At 31.7% G+C, this 20,539-nt stretch overlaps 3 protein-coding genes across 3 annotated transcripts; 2 read left to right on the top strand and 1 right to left on the bottom strand.

The window, feature by feature from the left end:
• The first annotated feature begins 6,964 nt into the window (after nt 1–6,964).
• On the top strand, nt 6,965–10,614 carry LOC102629685 (glutathione S-transferase DHAR3, chloroplastic). Its single transcript, XM_006482068.4, has 6 exons — nt 6,965–7,349; nt 8,058–8,148; nt 8,366–8,509; nt 8,676–8,793; nt 9,233–9,373; nt 10,277–10,614. The coding sequence occupies exons 1-6, from the start codon at nt 7,142–7,144 to the stop codon at nt 10,361–10,363; spliced, it is 789 nt and encodes a 262-aa protein (XP_006482131.1). The 5' UTR covers nt 6,965–7,141; the 3' UTR covers nt 10,364–10,614.
• Nucleotides 10,615–11,305: 691 nt separating this feature from the next.
• On the bottom strand, nt 11,306–12,447 carry LOC102629396 (geranylgeranyl pyrophosphate synthase, chloroplastic-like). The gene has a single exon (XM_006482067.4). The coding sequence runs from the start codon at nt 12,296–12,298 to the stop codon at nt 11,375–11,377; it is 924 nt and encodes a 307-aa protein (XP_006482130.1). The 5' UTR covers nt 12,299–12,447; the 3' UTR covers nt 11,306–11,374.
• A 6,802-nt stretch (nt 12,448–19,249) lies between these two features.
• On the top strand, nt 19,250–20,465 carry LOC102629106 (geranylgeranyl pyrophosphate synthase 7, chloroplastic-like). Its single transcript, XM_006482066.4, has one exon. It carries the CDS (start codon nt 19,309–19,311, stop codon nt 20,410–20,412), a length of 1,104 nt encoding a protein of 367 aa, XP_006482129.1. The 5' UTR covers nt 19,250–19,308; the 3' UTR covers nt 20,413–20,465.
• Nucleotides 20,466–20,539: the final 74 nt, after the last annotated feature.

Raw genomic sequence — 20,539 nt, 5'->3', positions numbered from 1 at the left:
CGTGGCTCGCCATATGTCCAAAAGAGTACAAAGATATCCTCATGGGATCTTTATATTAAAAGGTCATATTGATCTTACGAAGAGAGCAAGTGAACTCATTCATAAAGTCACTCAATTTTCTCTTATTCTAGTGTTTCTGCGAACCCATCAACTTGACCGTCTAATGTCAACATACTGCCTCAAACGGTTGTTTCTAATGATTTTAGATTTGATTCAATCATCACTATTCCAAAAAAAAATTACTTTCAGCTCAACTCAGTCTACATCCTCACCAGAAAATTACCTTTTGCAAAAAAATTCTCATAGTGTTTTAGGTTGAACCAAAATCATGTTAATGCGGTACAAATATTTTATTTTGTCCTTATTTTCACTTTAAAAATAATGACAAATGGAAAATACATTGATGACTATATTTTCTTCTTCTTAATAATAAATGAGAATAAATAGATGTTTTTACACTTTTAAAGAAAAAGAAATTGAAGATAATCATTCTAAGTAAGTGATAAATTAAAGTTTACCTTATATTATAATTTATTTTTAAATTATAGTCGTTAAAGAAAAAAAGCTGCAATATTTTTTTTTCTTTTTCATTTATGATGTGTTAGTTTGTTTATAATATCATAGTAGCTAATGCGGGTTGTTATTACTAATCAGAAAACTCTAAATTAGAGCAGCCTCCCTTAATTATGAAATACAAGGACAACTCATAAATAACAATAAATGATGGCTTTCACAATAGTATTGCATTATTACGATGCAACAATCATGCGGTTGCTACAGTTCTGCTAATTTTCTTTTTTACACCTACATTAATTTCCACGCCGGTTTTACAATATTTGAAGCCTTAAGCGAACATTTTTTGTGGGGTTTCTTTTTATTATACAATTTCAATACTTAAGAAAATATGAAAGGAATTAAAGTTTATTATATTTTTAATTCTTAAATTTCAACCATAATTAAAAAGACCCTAAAACAATTTTAAAACAAAACTTTAAAAAATAGTTAAGAAGATGTCTTTTTTTACTTCTGTTACAATCATTACAAAAGTAAACAAATAAATAAGAATAATATTATTTCAAATAGAATAATTACAATGGTAGCACATAAAAATTTGAGACGATGAAATGATGAATTGATGATCAGATAATATATATGAACTTTGTATTTCAAGAAACTAATTTTTCTTTATTAAATGAATCAATAAATGTGATGATTTTCTTTGTAGAGAAGAGAGCAAGAAAATTTTCTCATCTATTGATTTTTGGTTTTTAATAGAAATTAAAAGGAATACTAATAATTAAATATTCTAACATTGAATAATTAAGTTTTTCTTAAGAATCTAAAAAGGTAAATAATTTCATTTTACTTTTGAAAATATTAATAATGAATGAATTAATGGATAGACAATATTATTCATCATATATCTTTAGCACTAAGGTTACCAAATATTGATTTTTTTTAAAAAAATAATTCTTAATTGTATGATAATTATTAAATAGAGAGATGTAGGCTTTTCTATGATACCTAATTTTTAAAAATATATTTATTAATTAGAGAATTATTAAGAAAATACTTAAAAAAATAAGGTCTTCTAAAAAAATGAGACCTTAGACAACTGCCTTATTCATTTATACTTAAAGCCACCTTTGTTAATAATTTCCTTGGTGGGCTCTCAATTATTTGTGGGTTTCACTAAATTTGTTTGTGGGGGTGGATGTTAGGACCTAAAACGATGAGGATTCGATGTTAGTACTGTTAAATATAAGTTCGAGTAATTTCTTTGTAATAAATTTAAATTTGATTTTAAGATCATGTGAATTCCAAGAGATCGGACAAATGTTTGAAAAAATATATAAAAGGGTTGGACTTGAAAAATGATTAAGAATTAGAAAAAAAAACATAAATTAACACAAAGCAAGCATGAGAGAGTTGGATGTATGCCGATGAGGAATAATTGAAACACAATTTAATCGATAATAAATGGACTTGTGGAGAGTTCAAATACGAAATATTAGCACTAATATCGTCAATTAGTAAATCATTTTATTCAAAAACTCAATATACTAGGTAAGTATCTAACATTAGTATTAAAAATAAATCTTAAGATTGAATATTTAACTATTTTCAAAGTTAACAAAACAAAACTCCCTAGGTCTTTAAAAAAATTATTTGAATTTAACGTGGATGCGGTTGAAGAACATGGATCAATTATAATGAATGCTCCACCACTTAAGTCTTAATTAATTAGCCAGATCAAAAACATTCTGTTAAGACTTATAAATAACATTCAACATTTTGTGGATTTTTGGACTCAAATATTTTAAGAGAGATAGAAAATTAATGAAAGTATTTGGTATTAGATTTGATTATCACGTCAGGAATAACAGTTAAATTAAAATCTCTTGCTATAACTACTTATCTTTTTACATATTTGAATACGTGAGAGTCACCGATTGAATCAATATAAGTATATTTCTTCTGGATTCTGCCTAGATAAATATGCTTAAATTTCTTGTTCCAAGAAGAAAAGGTATTATGTAATCTTGGCAAATACAAATACCAAGAAAATTTTTTGACCATGTCAAAGAACCATATGGCCGGTTAAGAACTCGATCAAGATGTATATTTATTTGACATTAAAAAATGTATCTGAAAAATAGAAACAATTTTCATAAGTGCAGTTTTTATGATTTCTTGTTCTTCTTGCCTCGTTCCATTTGGTAATTAAGAGTTGAAATTGATAACGAGAAGCGTTCAAAAGCAATTAAAAAAAAATTTGATGATAAGAAACTTGAAACGATTAAAATGGTCAAAATCAAGAAGGCCAACACATATCGAGCTGAAATCCCTAACTTCACATGATTGTCTGCATTCACATGCAAATCCCCAATATTTTTTTCATCTCCCACTTGGCATGGCATCTTGATACAATACAAGTACTCCTCGTTCAAATAGAAGTCAATAAGATTCCTTAATTTTTTATAAATTGAGATCCCTATCAATTAAGTACCACGCTGTCCCATTTACGTAAAGCCTACTGTTATTAAAATTGATATTTATTCAATTTCCCAATCTCGGAGCTAAAATTCATTATCATGTGTCTACATGATTTAAATTTTAAGTTAAAGGCTTGTGTTATTTAATTGTAGATCATTTCGATTATTGTTCCTCAAGTATTCACGCCGGCCGCAAGCGATGCAGACAAAGTACATTCCACCAAGAGATTAATAATTAATCAAATCAAGATATTAACCTAATACCTGTTTGATTAGTACCAACTTGTACCCTCTAAAAAAATAATATACTTTTGGGTAATGCTACAATTATATGCGTATTGCCACGTTTGATGAGATCACTTTGAAAATAATGGGAGAATTGACCACCCAAAAGAAGGGGGAAAAAGAAAAGTTGGGATCATTGAGTTGTTGAATCAAGTCTCCTAGTTAATATCTCAATAAACTCATTAAATATGAGTTGACTCCGTGGCTATATGTAACTAACCAAATTTCACTATGTTTTGTTCATTTCAAAATGGAATGAACATTGTGTACACATTAAAAAGAGCCTTTACACTCTAGAATGACATGTAATATTAGTATATTTTTTTTCACTGATCATACCCTGCAGATTAATGCATTTGAGTTTGATGTTAGAATTATTGTTTCTTCAAAATCCATCTTATATGTATATTAAAATTCAAAAAAAAAAAAATTATCCAAGGTAAAAAAGAAACGTCACGGTCAATATATAGCCTCATCCAAGCTACAACAATGATTGATTGTTTATTTATTTCACACAGTGAATCTCCTCCTATTGATGGGTGTGGCATTGGCGGTATTATCGTTTGGCAACAAGGAGTTGAATCAATTTAAAGCCTAAAAAGCATTTTTTTGCTTTTGAGTACAAAAAACAACAGACATAATGTGCAATGCATTGGTGGCATCAACGATTACAATTTCAAGCAGAAGCAGATAGTGGGGGAGGGGTGGTGGTGGTGGAGGGAGAGTGAGTGTAGGTGACAAATTTGCGTCAAATCGAAGTGTCCCGTCTTGCTGGATCACTGGCACTACTTCATCAAAATTAATTTTCAACTCGATTTTCAATTTTTCTGCTCATTTAGTGATGAATATTGCTCTACGTCAGTTTCTTTTATTCTTATTATTATTATTATTTTTTCTACTGTCTTCATCGCTTTATATTCTGAAGTTGATGGACGTGAGACCCTCTCCAGTGGCCCACCCCCCCATTTTTATAATCAATACCACCGGCCAGCCGTACATCAGGGCCCTTCATTTCCATCATCTTGATCGGATCAGGCGCGCATGTGAATCTGTCACTGCGTTTTGTGCCCCATCTGTCCGTCAAGCCAGTTTTGGTGGGTTTTTGTAGTTTGTTCATTTTTGGAGTGCAAAAGCTTTCAAAGAAATTGAATGCCAACGAACGTACGAATAACTTCACTCTCACCTGGCAATAAATATATTCATGGACATGGATGGAAGAGAGACCAATGACCTATATACACGAAAGGTGACTTTCATCTGTTCTCTTTTTTATTAAATGCTGATTTTTTTTTAATCATATGCTCATTTTTTATCTATTTTTTCAATCATATGATTGACAAGCCAAAATTAGTTATTTTTTTTTGCCAAATTTCTTATTATAAATGTAGGAAAAGTTCTTTATAGTAATATTTTATATAAGAATAATATCTATATAATTATAAAAAAAATTGGTTCTAATTTTAATCAATTATTAATAAAAATAAGATTTACATCGTAATAAATCATTATTTTTCTATATTTCATTTTAAGAAATTTATCTCCATAGTAATAACTATTTGTAAATTGTCCTTAACAAGGGGGTCTCTTTTTGCAAGAAATTATGATTCAATGCTGAATTGAGCTTTTGCTACACACTTAATCATGGATTATATTTTTTCTTTAAATATGTCTTTTTTTTTTCCATTTATATTGCTAAACAACCCTTGATTTAGTGATCAAGAACTGAACCTTATCGTTTGCAAGTACTCTTGGAGTTCAACCAGTACAACTCAAACCTCTCCTAATCTAATTTTTACTAATTATTTGAAGATCTTAAGACACGTGGCAGTTTTAAACTTCTATGGTTGAGATTTATTCACTCTCTTATTTCTTTTTATTGATTGCTAACATAGGTCTTTTATCTTCTTATATGTATCCAATTGATAACCTATACGTATAGATCGTTCATCTCACACATCCATTCTGAGTCCTTTCTCAGAATGGATGAAGTAATTGTAATAATCAATAGAGAGAGTGAAATCAAATATAAATTAGAAAGAGGAATAGAATCCATAAAAAAAAAAAAAAGCATGTGAAAAACAATTGATTCGGTGGATTAATTAACGAAGTGTGCGTCTGTACAATTGTGAAAAGGAAATAAAAGAAAATGGAATAGCTTTAAAAATAAAAATGGATATTGATTACTGAAAGAGAAAGATAGTAGGACTTTTCTTGAGTTTAAGTGTTTGTTTGAGATGATAGCCAGAAAACGATGTATTTTGGAGTTTCTTTAGAAAGTCTAAAGGTAATTAGACCCTAACCCTAGAGAACTTTAGATGACAAAGTATTATGATCTGTTATAAAGCATAGCAAAAATTAGATTCAATCCGTTCTACAAACGGAACAGATGAGAAACAAGAAATTTCATTGAAGGAAAGTCTCTATTGGAGAAATTTTTGTGAATCCAATGTTAGACGCAAAATAGTAATAATAGAGCAAATTAATTAAGTAAAAGATTCAACATTCTAATTTAATATCTAGGTTTAATATTAAAACTCATGCCATGCATGGACTACTACTCTGTGAGCCAACTACCAATCTCTAATTGAACCACAGGAGTAGGACCAGAGAAACAATAAAACACAATCTATACCTCCCATGTGCTTGATGATCCCCAGAGACACATCTTTATTACAAGCATCAACTGGAATTGAAAAGTTGTGCTTGATGATCCCCAAATGCACATCTTTATTGCAAACATCAACTGGAATTGGAAAGTCGTTTTTGCTGTATTTCTCATGTCAATAATTTTAATGGGGTCCCAAATTGAGGCAATTCATTTCATGTTACTGATGTTTGAGGCAGCTTTGGCCTTTGCCAAAACGAAAGAGAAAATGAGAGATTGGACCGGTGGGCTCTTTCTTTGGGCAATTTGTCGCTTATCTCAAACCGCAACTCCCGTCCATTTCCATGTGATTTTTGAGACATTACGGGTCCCAATTCTTGATTTTATTTCTATGGAATGTGGGTCTTTAAATGTTGACGCAGGCCGGTGGTGAATCTTCCCTTCAAACGAATGTCTTCCCTTTTCACCCTTCAAGACGAAAACATAGATCATTTTCCATGTGGTAAATTCAAAAGCATGCAAAATATCACATTTCTCATTTCGAAAACAATCATTTAAGTCATTAAGTAGACGACACATTATGATGAACGATGGGTGCGTTTGGGATTGAGGTTGCGCAGCTGTATCTTAAAAGCTACAACACTAAAATATTTGGTAAACACTATCTGTTGTAACTTGAAAGTTATATTAATATAATTTTTCAATTGTATGATGAAAAATATATTATATCTTTAATAATTTTATCAAAATTATTATTTAAAATTTATATTTAATATATATTATTAACTTTTATTTAATAATTATAATTTTTTTTTTCACAGGATCTGTAGCACCAGAATCCCAAATATATCCGTAATTTCTAAGTGACGCGGTTTTATAAATCTACCACTTTTTAACTGCATTCATGAGGTGGTGATACAGTTTATGTCGACAAGCCCAGTCCGTAAATCGCTATCTTAGTTATTGGGCCCAATACGTCAATATCTTAATTGCCGGCCCGAAGTAGGAAACAGAGAGAGCCCAATGAAGATGAAACGCACATCTTAAATCTTTAGAATAATTATTTGTCTACAGACTTCTGATAACCGCAAACGGAAAGCCGAAGGCAGAAGAATAAAGATATAATCCAGACTGCACGCCTTCTAGAGCCGCCACGTGTTGAACTCACACAATCAAATCAAGAATTGTATCTACTGATTTTGATTGATTGATAAACTGCAAAACGGAGGGCTGAAGGCAGAGGCAGAGGAAGGAAATGTCGACGCTTAGAATTCAACCAAGCACAACAAGTGCAATATCGTCAACTATAAAGAACCTGCACCTTGGCTTCTCCTTCCGCCTCCCCTGCAAAAACTACGGCGTTTCGAAGCGACCTCGGAACCTCTCCGTGATGGCCGTGGCTACGGATCCTCTTGAAGTCTGCGTCAAAGCTTCGTCCGCTTCTCCCAACAGACTCGGCGACTGTCAGTACTACTACTCTCTCTTCACTTTAGCTTCGTTAGTGTCAAATTTGAGTATTGTTTTATCTGAATAATCTTAAATTTGATATGCACCATGGATATTGGAAATGCAGTACCAGTTACTTCAAAATGTCTAAATCTTTTTGTCGCTGAAGCTTATAGCACCACAATGCCAAATGTGCTGTTAATTAAAGCAAAAGCCCCAAAAAAAAAATGTAGGATATGCAATTGCTAGCCAAGTCGGTGTTCATTAGGTAAAGACAAAAAAAAAAAAAAACTATATTAAGTTTAAACAGTATGTACGACTGGGGGTGAGTTCGTAAACTTTTTGCTTTAGTTTAATTTTGAAAGAACATCAGCTGAAGTGTTTGGTAAACATGCTCAATTCTGAAAGTGCTGTATTGCTAGCCAAGTCAGTGTTCATTAGGTAAAGACAAATTTTAAAAAAAAAATATTAAGTTTAAACAGTATGTATGACTTGGGGTATGTTTGTAAACTTTTTGTTTTAGTTTAATTTGAAAGAACATCAGCTGAAGTGTGTGGTAAACATGCTCAATTCTGAAAGTGCCCAATTTAGTCATCTTTTTGTTTTAGGATTTAGAATTTTTATATTAATATCTAAAAATGTTGATCGCAAAACTGCATATATTCTGTTTAGTACTGCAGCTTTGAGAGATCATGTATAAAATATTTATTATGTTAATTCTTCAGGTCCATTTTGCCAAAGGGTGTTGTTGACTATCGAGGAAAAGCATCTCCCATATGACATGAAGTTGGTAGATTTGGGAAACAAGCCAGAATGGTGATTACTTCTATGTCATTTCTGTGTTGTATTTCTCAAGTTTAACACAATCCTTTGAACCTATCAGTTTGGGGAATTAAATAGGATCCGATCTGTGCACTAATATGTTTTTATTCCAGTCTGTGTACTGTCTTTTATCGTTGTTGTTTTCTTATATTTTCTTATTTGAATTATTTATTTATATTTTAATTTTACTAATACTTGTAATGGCATTTAGGTTCTTAAAAATTAGCCCCGAAGGTAAAGTTCCTGTTATAAAACTGGATGAGAAGTGGCTTCCAGATTCAGATGTTATCACACAATCTCTGGAAGAAAAATACCCAGATCCGCCACTACGAACCCCGCCTGAGAAGGCTTCAGTGTATGTTTTATGTTAATTGCAATATAATTGCAATCTTTGAGGACTTGCTAATGCTTTTTCCTTGTTTCACTTGTGCACAATTTCCCCCCCTAAATAACAGTTCCAAATTGTTGTCGGATTAGATTATATGAATTAAATATGATTGCTATTTAATTTCTTACTGTAGCGGATCAAAGATCTTCTCTATGTTTATTGGTTTTCTGAAAAGCAAAGACCCCAGTGATGGATCTGAGCAGGCATTGCTGAATGAGCTAAATTCATTCAATGATTACATCAAGGAAAATGTGAGGCTTCTATCTTAAAACTTTCCATGCTGCCTCATAATTCTATGATCTGTGATAGGATGTTATTAGTTACTTTCTCTAATGATGACTTGTGCCTCTAATCTCTTAAATGTAATTTTCCTCAGTAAAATCTGCTATTATTCTCTTCAAGCATTGTTTACATCTTGGAGGACACAGCACATATAATAGGTTCCAACTAAATATCTATAAGGCATTGGTAGATTAAATAATGCTAGTAATATGCACTCAAAAGTAAAATATGTTTGCAGAAAAGATAACTCAAAATATTTTTTTGTGAAGAAAATGACAATCACTGGATATGCTCATCCATGATCTCTTCTGTATGCTTCAAGCAATGTTACAAATTCTTGATATTGTTTTTCATCCAGGGTCTGTAGCACCTATGGTCTGCACTAACTTTTCTTCATCCTTCTTGAAGGGCCCTTTTATCATTGGGGGAAAGGTTTCTGCTGCAGATTTGTCCCTGGGACCCAAGTTCTATCATCTAGAAATTGCTCTGGGGCATTATAAAAATTGGTCGGTTCCAGATTCACTTCCACACGTGAAGTCTTACATGAAGGTATGTCCAAATTTGACAAATCTTTGGATCTGGTTGTTGCATTAAAGAAAACACACAGCATATGAAGAATACAGACAGTTATTAGCGCATACAAAATGAGCTTTTACCTTTTAGTGAGTGTAACATGAAATCACCTCATTGTTGGTGCTGGGCAGAATAAAAAAATCCATCAAATGAACAATAAATTCATTTACAATATGTTTCTCATGTATTAAATAGGAGCGTGTTAGTAATAACTGTTTAGAAAATTGGTCAAGACTAGCCTTTCCTTCCCATCCTTCTACTTCCCACTCTTAAGCTTCAACAACGCTAATATCAGTACCTAGGCAAGTCTCATGTTTATCTTTCAAATGGGCTCCCTGTAGATTGTAGCTATCGATTGTAGCAATCATACCCATCTTTTAATTCTGTAATGTATGGATGTAGGAGCAAGGCAATTTGTGAAATTCGTTGGAACAGTATCTTCTAGGGGATGATATTCAGGAGGATGATATTTTAAAGCATTTGTATCTAAAACTAATTCAATATAGTTTGAAGGCATATTCTACTGACAGCCAGTTGACACCCTTGTATATTTTTAATGCAAACTCCTATAAATTTAAAATAAATAAATAAAACATTTGTGCGTTTTCCTCACAATAGGATATGCGTGTTTGTCATGCACCCGTAATTGAACTCTTTTCCAGCATTTCATTTATTCTACATCGGGCAGCTTTTGTTATATACATCTAATTGAATTGTTAGGTTCTCTGTCATCTGTAATGATTAATCATATTAGTGATTGATTAAATTCTCAAGTATGATTTCCATTCAAACTAATTGAACTTAATATTTGCTAAAATATGACAATTTCATATCCAATTATCTCTGCCTCTAATGGTTCTTAATTACTCTGATATTCAGACAATTTTCTCAATGGATTCATTTATCAAAACAAGAGCACTCCCAGATGATGTGATTGTTGGTTGGCGGCCAAAGGTCTTTGGTTAGTAGCTTTTTGTCATTGCTCCTTTTCTTTCCCTATGAACTCTTTGGGTATAATATATATCCTGTCAACTTCCCTTTCTGAGGTTAAGTGGTAAAATTCTATGAGATCTTGTATATTAACTTCCTTGCATGTATCCTAGTCTTGAAATCAAATAAAATCCTCTCTCGAAGATGGGATACATCACCAAACGGTAAAAATCACTCATGTCAATCTCAGTTTAATCAAATATTATGTAGCATTGCATTCTCTACAAGCTGTTTTCATATTCTTGAAATGTATCTCGTGAGTCCCTCTTCATGGGGGTGTTTTATTTTGGCTAATTGGCTTCCATTCTAAACGACGAAGCATGGATTTTTCATTATCATATATATATGAAGTTAGCCAGGTGTTATATAATGGAGCAGCCCTAGTAGAATCAATGTAGGCAAGCTGTTTGTTGGCTCGAGGCACCAGCTCCTTTGCATATTTTTGGACTCATCGATACCCATCAACTTCTGATAGGTTGCCTTATCTCACATCAAATTTCTGCCAGCTTACGTCCCCAACTCCTCTGTAGCTCCAGATGCATCTAAAACATACCAGAATGAAATTTACCTTGCAAGTATGTTCATCAATCTAAGATTCAAACTAATGAAGTATTACGGACTTACAGTTGAAAGCAAATTGAAAAGTTTGATCATAAAAAAGCAGGGCTTATAATCTCTTTTTAGAAACCAATGGACACTATAATTGTTGGTTAGTAGTTATTTGACCTATGGAATTTATTCATCACGTCACATTAGTTTTTATACAATAATTTGTTCAACAAGCTAAATTCACTTCATCACACAAAAAAAAAAAAAAACACTCTGCATTTAAATTAAATGAAGCCGTTTCCTCCAGAGTCTGTTTGTGCTTCAAAACGGTGGAATATTTCGCGGGTTATTATTATTCTCACGACTCCATAACCTAATTTACATCTTTCAATTAACATTCCAGCAAAATAAACAAAAGTAAGAGTGAAAATTATCTATTTACTTGTGTCGAGAAACCAAAAAATCAGCCAAATGATACAAAGGGGCAGCCCTCGTAGGATCAAAGTAAGCAAGCTCTTGATTTGCTTCAGCCACCAGCTCCTTGGCATACCTCTTTGCCCCATCCACACCCATCAACTTTGGATATGTTACCTTATCGTCACCAGCTTCCTTCTTCATATTATCTAAAATATTATCCCACACTTGATACACTAACCCTACACATTTCCCATACTTCCTTAGCTTCTCAATGTCTTCTTCACTACCCCCACCAATTAAAACTCCACAAACAACCGATGCCTCAATAAGCTTTCCGCATTTGTGCCTCTGAATGAAATCCAATTCGCTCAAACTCACGTCTTTGCCCTTACTATTAATTTCCATGATCCCCCCTGCCAAGACTCCTCTTGTGCCTACTGCTGAGCTTATCTCACCGATGGCTCTAACAAGGCGGTCAGGGGAAACATTTTTGGTCTTCGTTGCCATATGCTCAACGGCATAACAAAGAAGAGCACGGCTAAGAGCCAGAGTCATGAGCATCTCTGCAGCACAAGCCAGTGGTATCACTGAAGACTCATTTCCTCCCACCAACTCACATGAAGCAATGCATAGAGTTCCATGAACACGTTCCCCTTCATGATTGGGGAGAGTTGGGTATTGCAATATTAATGGAACTGCTGCTTCTTCAAATAGTGCCTTGTTGATTTTCTTTGCCTTCAATTTCATGTATTCATCAATCTGGAATTCAGGGTAAGGGTTGTTGTTGTTTGACTTGATCGTGAGGTTTTCGGCCTGATCCAACGATGATGATTTTGGAACATGGGACGCCTTGGGGTTGGGGGCAACTTTAGGTTGGCCTAATGGGGTTTTTGAGTGGTGATGGAGAGGAGTATTCATAGAGCTGGTCATCAGAGCTGAAGCCATAATTGAAATGATAGTTAGTGAAACAGGCTGTTGTTTATGTTGATTAATTCTTCTCGGCGACAATGCTTCTTCAGAGTGAACAATTTTTTTTTTTTATTACTGGCAGATAATGCACATCACAATTCAATTGATCGACATTTGTTTGTTAATTTTTTTATGCACCGGATCCGCTGTATTTTTAAGACTTTTCGCACACGAGTCAAAAATAGACTAAAGAGACAGCAAAATAAATAAAGAGAAAATTATGGATTCGCCAAATATAAATAGAATAGAAAATACATTGTGATATTCATCCTTTTAAATTCATAAAACTTACCTTATGCTAACAATTTAAGTTCTTTTATAATAAAAAGTTCATATTGCTGCAAATCAATTTAACTTAATTTACAAACAATAAAAATCCATCAATATATATATATATATATATATATATATATATATATTTGTGTGATATGATAATATTATCCTTGATAAGATAAGTTGATTACTTAATTTATATTTTTTAATTTAAAATTTTGATACAAATATAAACTATTTGTATATTGGATTTTCTTTAAAAATTTTTTTTTTCATAATAAGACAATTTCATTCATTCAATTTTCATCACGTGATGGATTGTATATTAATTTTATTTCTCACATAAGACAATTGATTTTGTCATTGCTAGCATATAAAGCAAGCTTCACTGAACCTTCAAATACTACATTGTCCTATTGTTTTAGGTTTTAAGTCTAGAAAATAAAAAATTCTTAAATTAGTTAATTAACTCAACTTATAAAATATAATAGTCATAATGCATACATAATATTTTATTTTTATGATTTTTAAAAATAACTTAAATTGATTAGGGGCATATAGACTTTTTAGTATAAAATAACTTAAATTGTTAGTGAAAAGGCATTAATTATAGCATTTTTAGATTTGAAGGGAATTGTAAGTTTTTCTAATTTATATTTGAGGGAAAAATCTGTAATTTTCCCAATAAATAAATAACAAGAGGCAATCCGGTTCCTCAATTATATATATATATATATATATAATTAAATCCATTAGCCCAACGGAGGGCATGACTTCAAGCCCCTAATGGTAATTTTCCTTGTATGAAGTAGATAATCTCCCAATAATTGTGAAAGTATTTTTGAGGTTTGCTGCAAGAGTATTGATATTTGAAAGAAGAAGAATTTAATACAACGGCCATAAAGCAATTGTAAAAACTATATGGCGTTACAGTGTTAATTAAAAAATTAATATTATTATTTTTCAATTAACACTACAGCACTACACTATTTTAAGATTATTTTTCCCACCATATTGTCACTTTAGGATTCTTCATCAGTTTTTATGCTACAAATGTATGAATTCACACCTTCAGTAAATTTCCAATCTTATAAAAAAAAATAAAAAAATCAAATCATAATATATCTGTTGTGCTTGATCCAGCAAGATGTTGACTTCAAGTCACCCCAAGATCCAAACTTAAGCTTAAACCTTGAAAATCAGAATCTAATTTGTCAAGCTCAAACTCAAAGAAGTAACAGGAATCAAAGAAGCAACAAAAAAATATTATATTGGTTCGGCTTCCAACTAGCCCATATATATCCACTATGAAGAGAGAAGAGATGATAGATTTCACTAGCTAATTGGTGAGAATACAAGGCACAATGTTATTAAGGAACTGTAAAAGAATCGAATGAGCAAACTCTCAGACTTTATACATAATCATATATGGATTTAGAAACATCCCTAGACTGTGTCAATACCCGTTTCTGGATTTGTTACAAAACCCAGAACTTTCTCCCCTTCTTCAACAGCCATAACCGCCATTCTGAATAGCTCAAGTCTACGTGTCCCACGCGTACAAGCTTTAATTTCCAGAGCAGCAATTGAGCATCTTGCATAAGCCTTATGTGTTTAAGTGACACGCGTGACAAATCATGTGTTTCACTTACTGCATCAGATGCCATGTATAAGATGGCATACATGCGGTACAGCTTCTGGACCTTACAGACCAGTTTAGCCAGCTCCCCAAGGGTGCCATTTGCATACTTTGTTTTCACATACAAGGACACGTGGAGTGCATGGAGTGGGGGATGTATGGTTACAGAATCTGTAACGTATCCACCTCCCATACATGCTAGCCGATGATGAGAAATGACGTGTCAGGAACTTGTTGACCGAGAAATCGACAAGTTTTTAACACAATATATCAAACACTAAATTTTTTATAATTTGTATTTTATTTTATCGACCAACCAAAAATTATTTATTTTATTAATCATTACAATCTCAGGTCTTAAAATAGGGACCGCATTACTTTTTTAATGTTATTATAACAATATTGTCCTCCAATTCACGTCTCATTTTTAATCTAAGTATAGCTTTAATAATAAGTCTTGATTACATAAAATTCTATGAGACAAGCCACCAAAAATCTTTTTATTATGGTCGTTTTTAGATTTTAATCTCTAGACAAACTAATTTTTATTGACAACAATTAATTCTTTATCCACAATATAAAATAAAATAAAATAAAACAAAAAACCATCATTTAAAAGACAATACCAACCGGACCCTAAATTTTTATAATATGTAATACCAGAATTCCGTTTATGGAAACATATATTTTCAAAAATACCCTTACAACAACATTTGCAACTGATAGACAAATTAATAAATATTTCAAATAATTTGATTAATAATAATTAATTAATTTAATACTTTCAAACTTTAAATCAATTCGAAATTAGGCACAGTCACTGCCGGAGTCAACGTTCCCTTCGGCAACCATCGTCGGTGTCAGCAATGTAAAACGACTTTCCGTGCCACCCACCACCGAACGACGATGATTTTAGCTCCACTGCCACCTCTCCGAACTATATTATAAAGTTTCATATTTAAATCAAATGACCAAGATTTTTGAAATATTCAAAATATTTATATGTTACTTATTCAATATGGCATCGATGATGTAATAAACATACAATTAATAAATTAAAAATATTAATAGAACACGTACTTTTGGTAATTTTACAAATACAATATGTAATTTGCTATTATCAGGCTTTGGAAGTGGCCGATGATAAACGATTGCCTTATATCTTGGTTGAAGTGATTTAATAGCTGCTGTTGCTTGCATTTAATTAGTTCTAAATTTCAGCCGTCTCGCTCTCTACATGTTCGTCGGATGAATCGCTTAAGGCGATTTGGAACTTCTAATTTTGATGCTCCCATATATTCGGAGAGGGCAATTTTACTGTAGATTGTCTTTCGCATATGGATTTGAGTTGTGATATTTATACTTGGAGGAATAATTTATCTGAAAATATTTATAAAAAATAAACGCTACCTTAACTGTAGGTTATGAGTAAGATTTGACAAAAATAATGAAATATGATTCTCTTCTAATCCATAAACAATAAATAAAAGGTTATATCTTTGGATATTGTATTATTGTTATTGGATATAAAAGCTCGAGATAATTTTTTTTTTTTTTTTGCTGAACACTGAATCAATTATCAAGATTTATTTTGAGTTTTTATTTTTTTATTTTTCTTACCTAACAATTATTGATTCAGTGCTCGGCAAAACTCAGCTCAGCACTGAATCTTTATCTTACGTCAAGAGATATAACCCATACATAACATTGATATTAAATCGTTCAATACGAAAGATGTATCGGCAATGATTCCACAAAATGCCATCACAAATAAATTGACTATTTTTATATTACTGGTATGCAAACATTGACTAATGACTACAGCTCTATATTACTAACGTGTTACTAAATACTTACTGTTTTTATGTTAGTGATATGTAAATACCATCCATATATCAATGGCATGTGCATATTGACTATCTCTACATTATAGGCTTGTAAATATTGACTATCTCGATACGAAATATTTCTCCTTCCAAGAATTCCAGACTTTATAATGTTCGGGACCCTGTTTCCAATTTCGTAAACATATATTTTAGTATTTTGTAAACAAATATTTACAACGAAAATAGCTCACCCATCTCTATAATATTTACACAAAACACGTAAATGTTAATTATCTTTATATATGTGAAGGAGTCGAATGAAAACTAGCTCACCCCAACGAATCAAATATATGTGATGTTAACAACACAGGAGCTTCTCTTCAAAAAAAAAAAAAAAAAAAAAACAACACAGGAGCTTGATCTAGTGTGGGCCATTCGATCACATCCCTTGCAACACGTGATTTCTTCAACCTTTTAGCCAGTATTTCATTGATCTTTATATTATTTTCATGTTAGAAATTGATTGTTTCTATATACCTAGCACATAAATATTGATTATCTTTGTATTATTGACTTGTTAGTATCGATTATTTTTATACATTTATATGCATATTAGTAAATAAGTAGTAATTGGGTCTTATATGAAGTTACAAGGATTTTATAAAATATATTATCTTATAAATTTATTGAAGTATTAATTTAGCATGTTGGCTCCATGTTAGAAATAAAAAAAAAATTTATTTGATCGAGATTATTAATTTATTGAGGTTTTATTATATTTTTTAAGAAAAAATAATTTTTTGAATTAAACCTACTGTAGAGAAAAAGAAAACGATACAATTAAATAGTAATACAAAATTAGCACCATACTGCAGGAAAAAAATCAACTAAATACTTTTACTTATTCAATTTAAAGGTTGTTTTCAACAGCCACAACTTTTCTATATAGGTCAATTACTATATAAATTAATAATTAATTAATTTAAAGTTAGATTCATAATGTACATGTGTGTGTGTCTAGAATCTTTTATAAAAAAAATATTTTTGATGTTGCTTCTTGTATGAAGCTTTTGTAAAATATAAGTTCATGTGAAATGTCTTGAAATTATTGCCGTAAAATGTGTGTTTTGTATTTAAAATATGTTTTCACATGAAATGTCTTCATTGTTGTATAATATTATAATGTAGAGCTAGCAAAACGAGCCATGTAGTCGTGTTCATATTGTGTCAAATTTAAGTGATCTCAAACTCAATCTATTCAATAGTCATGTTAAAATATTGAAACTCTAGCCCGACATGAAAAAAAAAATAAAAAATTTATAATAGTCTTCTGGTTCGGAATTTTAAAGTGCGAAAAAGTCTGAGAAAACTTTAAAACCACACGGTTTTAAACATAATCTAACACGGGAAATGAGTCATCAGGTAAATGAATAAAAAACTTTAACCCTAATCTGACAAGAGAAAAAATCGTGTCGGACTCGAACCAGCCCATTTAATAATTAAGTGAAATTTGATCATTCATACCTATTTATTCGTGTTGTGTTTATGTTAAGTAATTCGATCATATCAAATTTTGCCAGCTCTACTATATTGTGTGTTATTCTCTTTTAATCAAAATAAATAGGGTTGTTTACATGTTTTGATGTATTAAAAAAATAGCTTTTATTATGGCTTCATATTAATTAGTTAATTTATAAATAATAATATTAAGAATCTCAACATTTGAATCACAATGTTATGTTCCAAATAAATGCTTATTTAGTTCTTATATTTTGGATTAAATACTTATTTAATTATTATATTTTTAAAAGCACCTTAAGACACTTCTAGTGTTAAATATGTTAACGGTTGAGTATACTTTTTCTTAACTTTTCTAATAATATCCTTGCAATGATATTTTTAGGGACATTAATTAACTTATGTATAAAAAATTTAATTAACAAATTAACTCTAAAAGTAAAATAAAAATAAATGTAAATTTTTTTGTCACTTTTAGGATTATTTTGCTAAACTTTTTTTATAAATAATTATTAGCACTATTATTGCAACTGTATTGAATATTACTTCAAGTTGGCTGGTTTTAATTTATTTATAAATAATTATTGACAAGATTGTTTGGAGGATATGAAAAATACTAGTTCTTTCAAACTAATAATTATTGGCCCCTAAGGGTGTGGTCGGGTTGATTGCAGTGCAGCTGTAGCCTCTATTAGAACCCAAGTTCGATTTTTGGGGTGGTAAGGGGGTAAAATATGTATTAGGCTTGCCCCCCCCCCCCCCCCCCCCCTCTTTACCTTTAAAAAAATTGCTAATTATTGGTTAATTTGCTAATAAATTATTATTGGATAATTTAATTAAGTATTACTTAATTAGTTGTTTATGGATAAATTAATAAAATGTCCTTAAAAATATTGTTGCAATTGTATTATTGTAAAACTTAAGAAAAATTAAGGTATAAGTGTAACATATTTAACACTTGGTGTTTTGAGGTACTTTTAAAATATAGGAACTAAACATATATTTTGTCCATAATATAAGGATTAAATGAGCATTTGTCAACTATATTTTACTCATTTATTAAATGATGGATTTTATAGTTTCTAAAATTACTAAATCACCATTGAATGAATGAATGCTACATTAAGATTTATGAAGTACTTTTAAAATATAGGAACTAAACATATATTTTGTCCAGAATATAAGGATTAAATGAGTATTTGTCAACTATATTTTACTCATTTGTTAAATGATGGATTTTATAGTTTCTAAAAGTACTAAATCACCATTGATTGAATGAATGCTACATTAAGATTTATGACTCAAATTGAGATTTAGATTTTGAAGTTCCTAACATTGCTTTCATTTATAAAATACAGCCGCAACAAGGAATCCTCCTAACAATAAGGAGAGTCATTGCTCATTCGGCAAATCTTAGAAGGATCTTATTTTTATTTTTTAAAGGTTTACAATGATGTTATTATTGCTATCAATTTAACACAACTATTAATCAATAAGACTAATATGACCAAATCAAGGTAGATGTACTTATTTATCAAGGTTTTAAATGATAAGTCAACTTTTGGCACCCAACAACGCAGGACTTATCCATTGCTATTTTTCGAGCCGTGATTTTTGTTAAAAAAATTAATTGTACAATTTATTCTACAAGTATCAGTTCCCTTGCTTTCTATAAATATGAAGAGGCGCCATTCTCATCAAGAAAATTAAGATCACAAAATCTTGTTTCCATGGCCTTCTCAGCAACAATTCCTAGCTGTACCCATTCAGCTCTCCTCAAGAACTCCCCACTCAATTATTTCAAAATGCCCTTTATGATCCCATTTCCGAACATGAAACCCTTTCCCATGAAAAATAACGCCTGCCACGCTGAAAACTTAGCTTCGGTAAAACCATCCCAGGGTGCAGAATCGATCATGAACCTCAAGCCGGTAAAGATAGCTCTACCAACTTTCCAGTTTGAAGAATACATGACCAGCAAGTCGAAAAAAGTGGACAAAGCATTAGATGAGGCATTGCCCATGCAACATCCAGAAAAAATACACGAGGCCATGAGATACTCTCTTCTTGCTGGAGGCAAGCGTATCCGTCCTGTTCTATGCATTGCTTCATGCGAATTAGTAGGAGGAGATGAGTCCTTGGTGATGCCAATGGCTTGTGCACTAGAGATGACTCACACGATGTCCCTCATTCATGATGATCTCCCTGCACTGGACAACGATGATCTTAGACGAGGAAAGCCTACAAATCACAAAGTCTTTGGTGAACCAACAGCAATTCTTGCAGGTGATGCTCTGCTTGCCCTTGCTTTTGAACATGTAGCAGCCAAGACCGTCGGTGTGTCAACTGACCGCGTGGTTCGAGCCATTACGGAGCTGGGTTCCGCACTTGGAGCAGAAGGGCTCCTGAAAGGACAAGTTACTGACCTTGACAGTGAAGGAAAGGATGTGAGTTTGAGTGAATTGGAGTACATTCATGTGCACAAAACCGCGAAGCTTTTAGAGGCATCTGTTGTTTGCGGAGTGATAATCGGAGGAGGAAATGTGATTGAAATAGAAAGAGTTAGAAATTATGCAAGGTGTATAGGATTATTATTTCAAGTGGTGGATGATATTTTAGATGTGACTAAGTCATCTACAGTGTTAGGGAAGACGGCAGGAAAAGATTTGGTGAGTGATAAGGCCACGTATCCAAAGCTGATGGGTATTGAGAATGCGAAGAAATTTGCAGAGGAGTTATTCTCTCAAGCCACTAAAGAGCTTGCTTATTTTGAAGTTTCAAAGGCTGCCCCATTGTACCATTTAGCTAAATATATTGTTAGTAGACAGAACTAATTTACAGTTAAATCTCAACAAATTTATAAATTAATAACTTTGATTTCACAATAGATTTGATTAGTTTCGATTTGATTTGGGGCAAGGTGCTAAATTAATAATTTAATAAATTTGTAAAATAATATAT

The sequence above is a fragment of the Citrus sinensis genome, chromosome 6, assembly GCF_022201045.2.
Source record: "Citrus sinensis cultivar Valencia sweet orange chromosome 6, DVS_A1.0, whole genome shotgun sequence".
NCBI lineage: Eukaryota > Viridiplantae > Streptophyta > Magnoliopsida > Sapindales > Rutaceae > Citrus > Citrus sinensis.
This window is presented reverse-complemented; position numbering and strand designations above follow the sequence as displayed.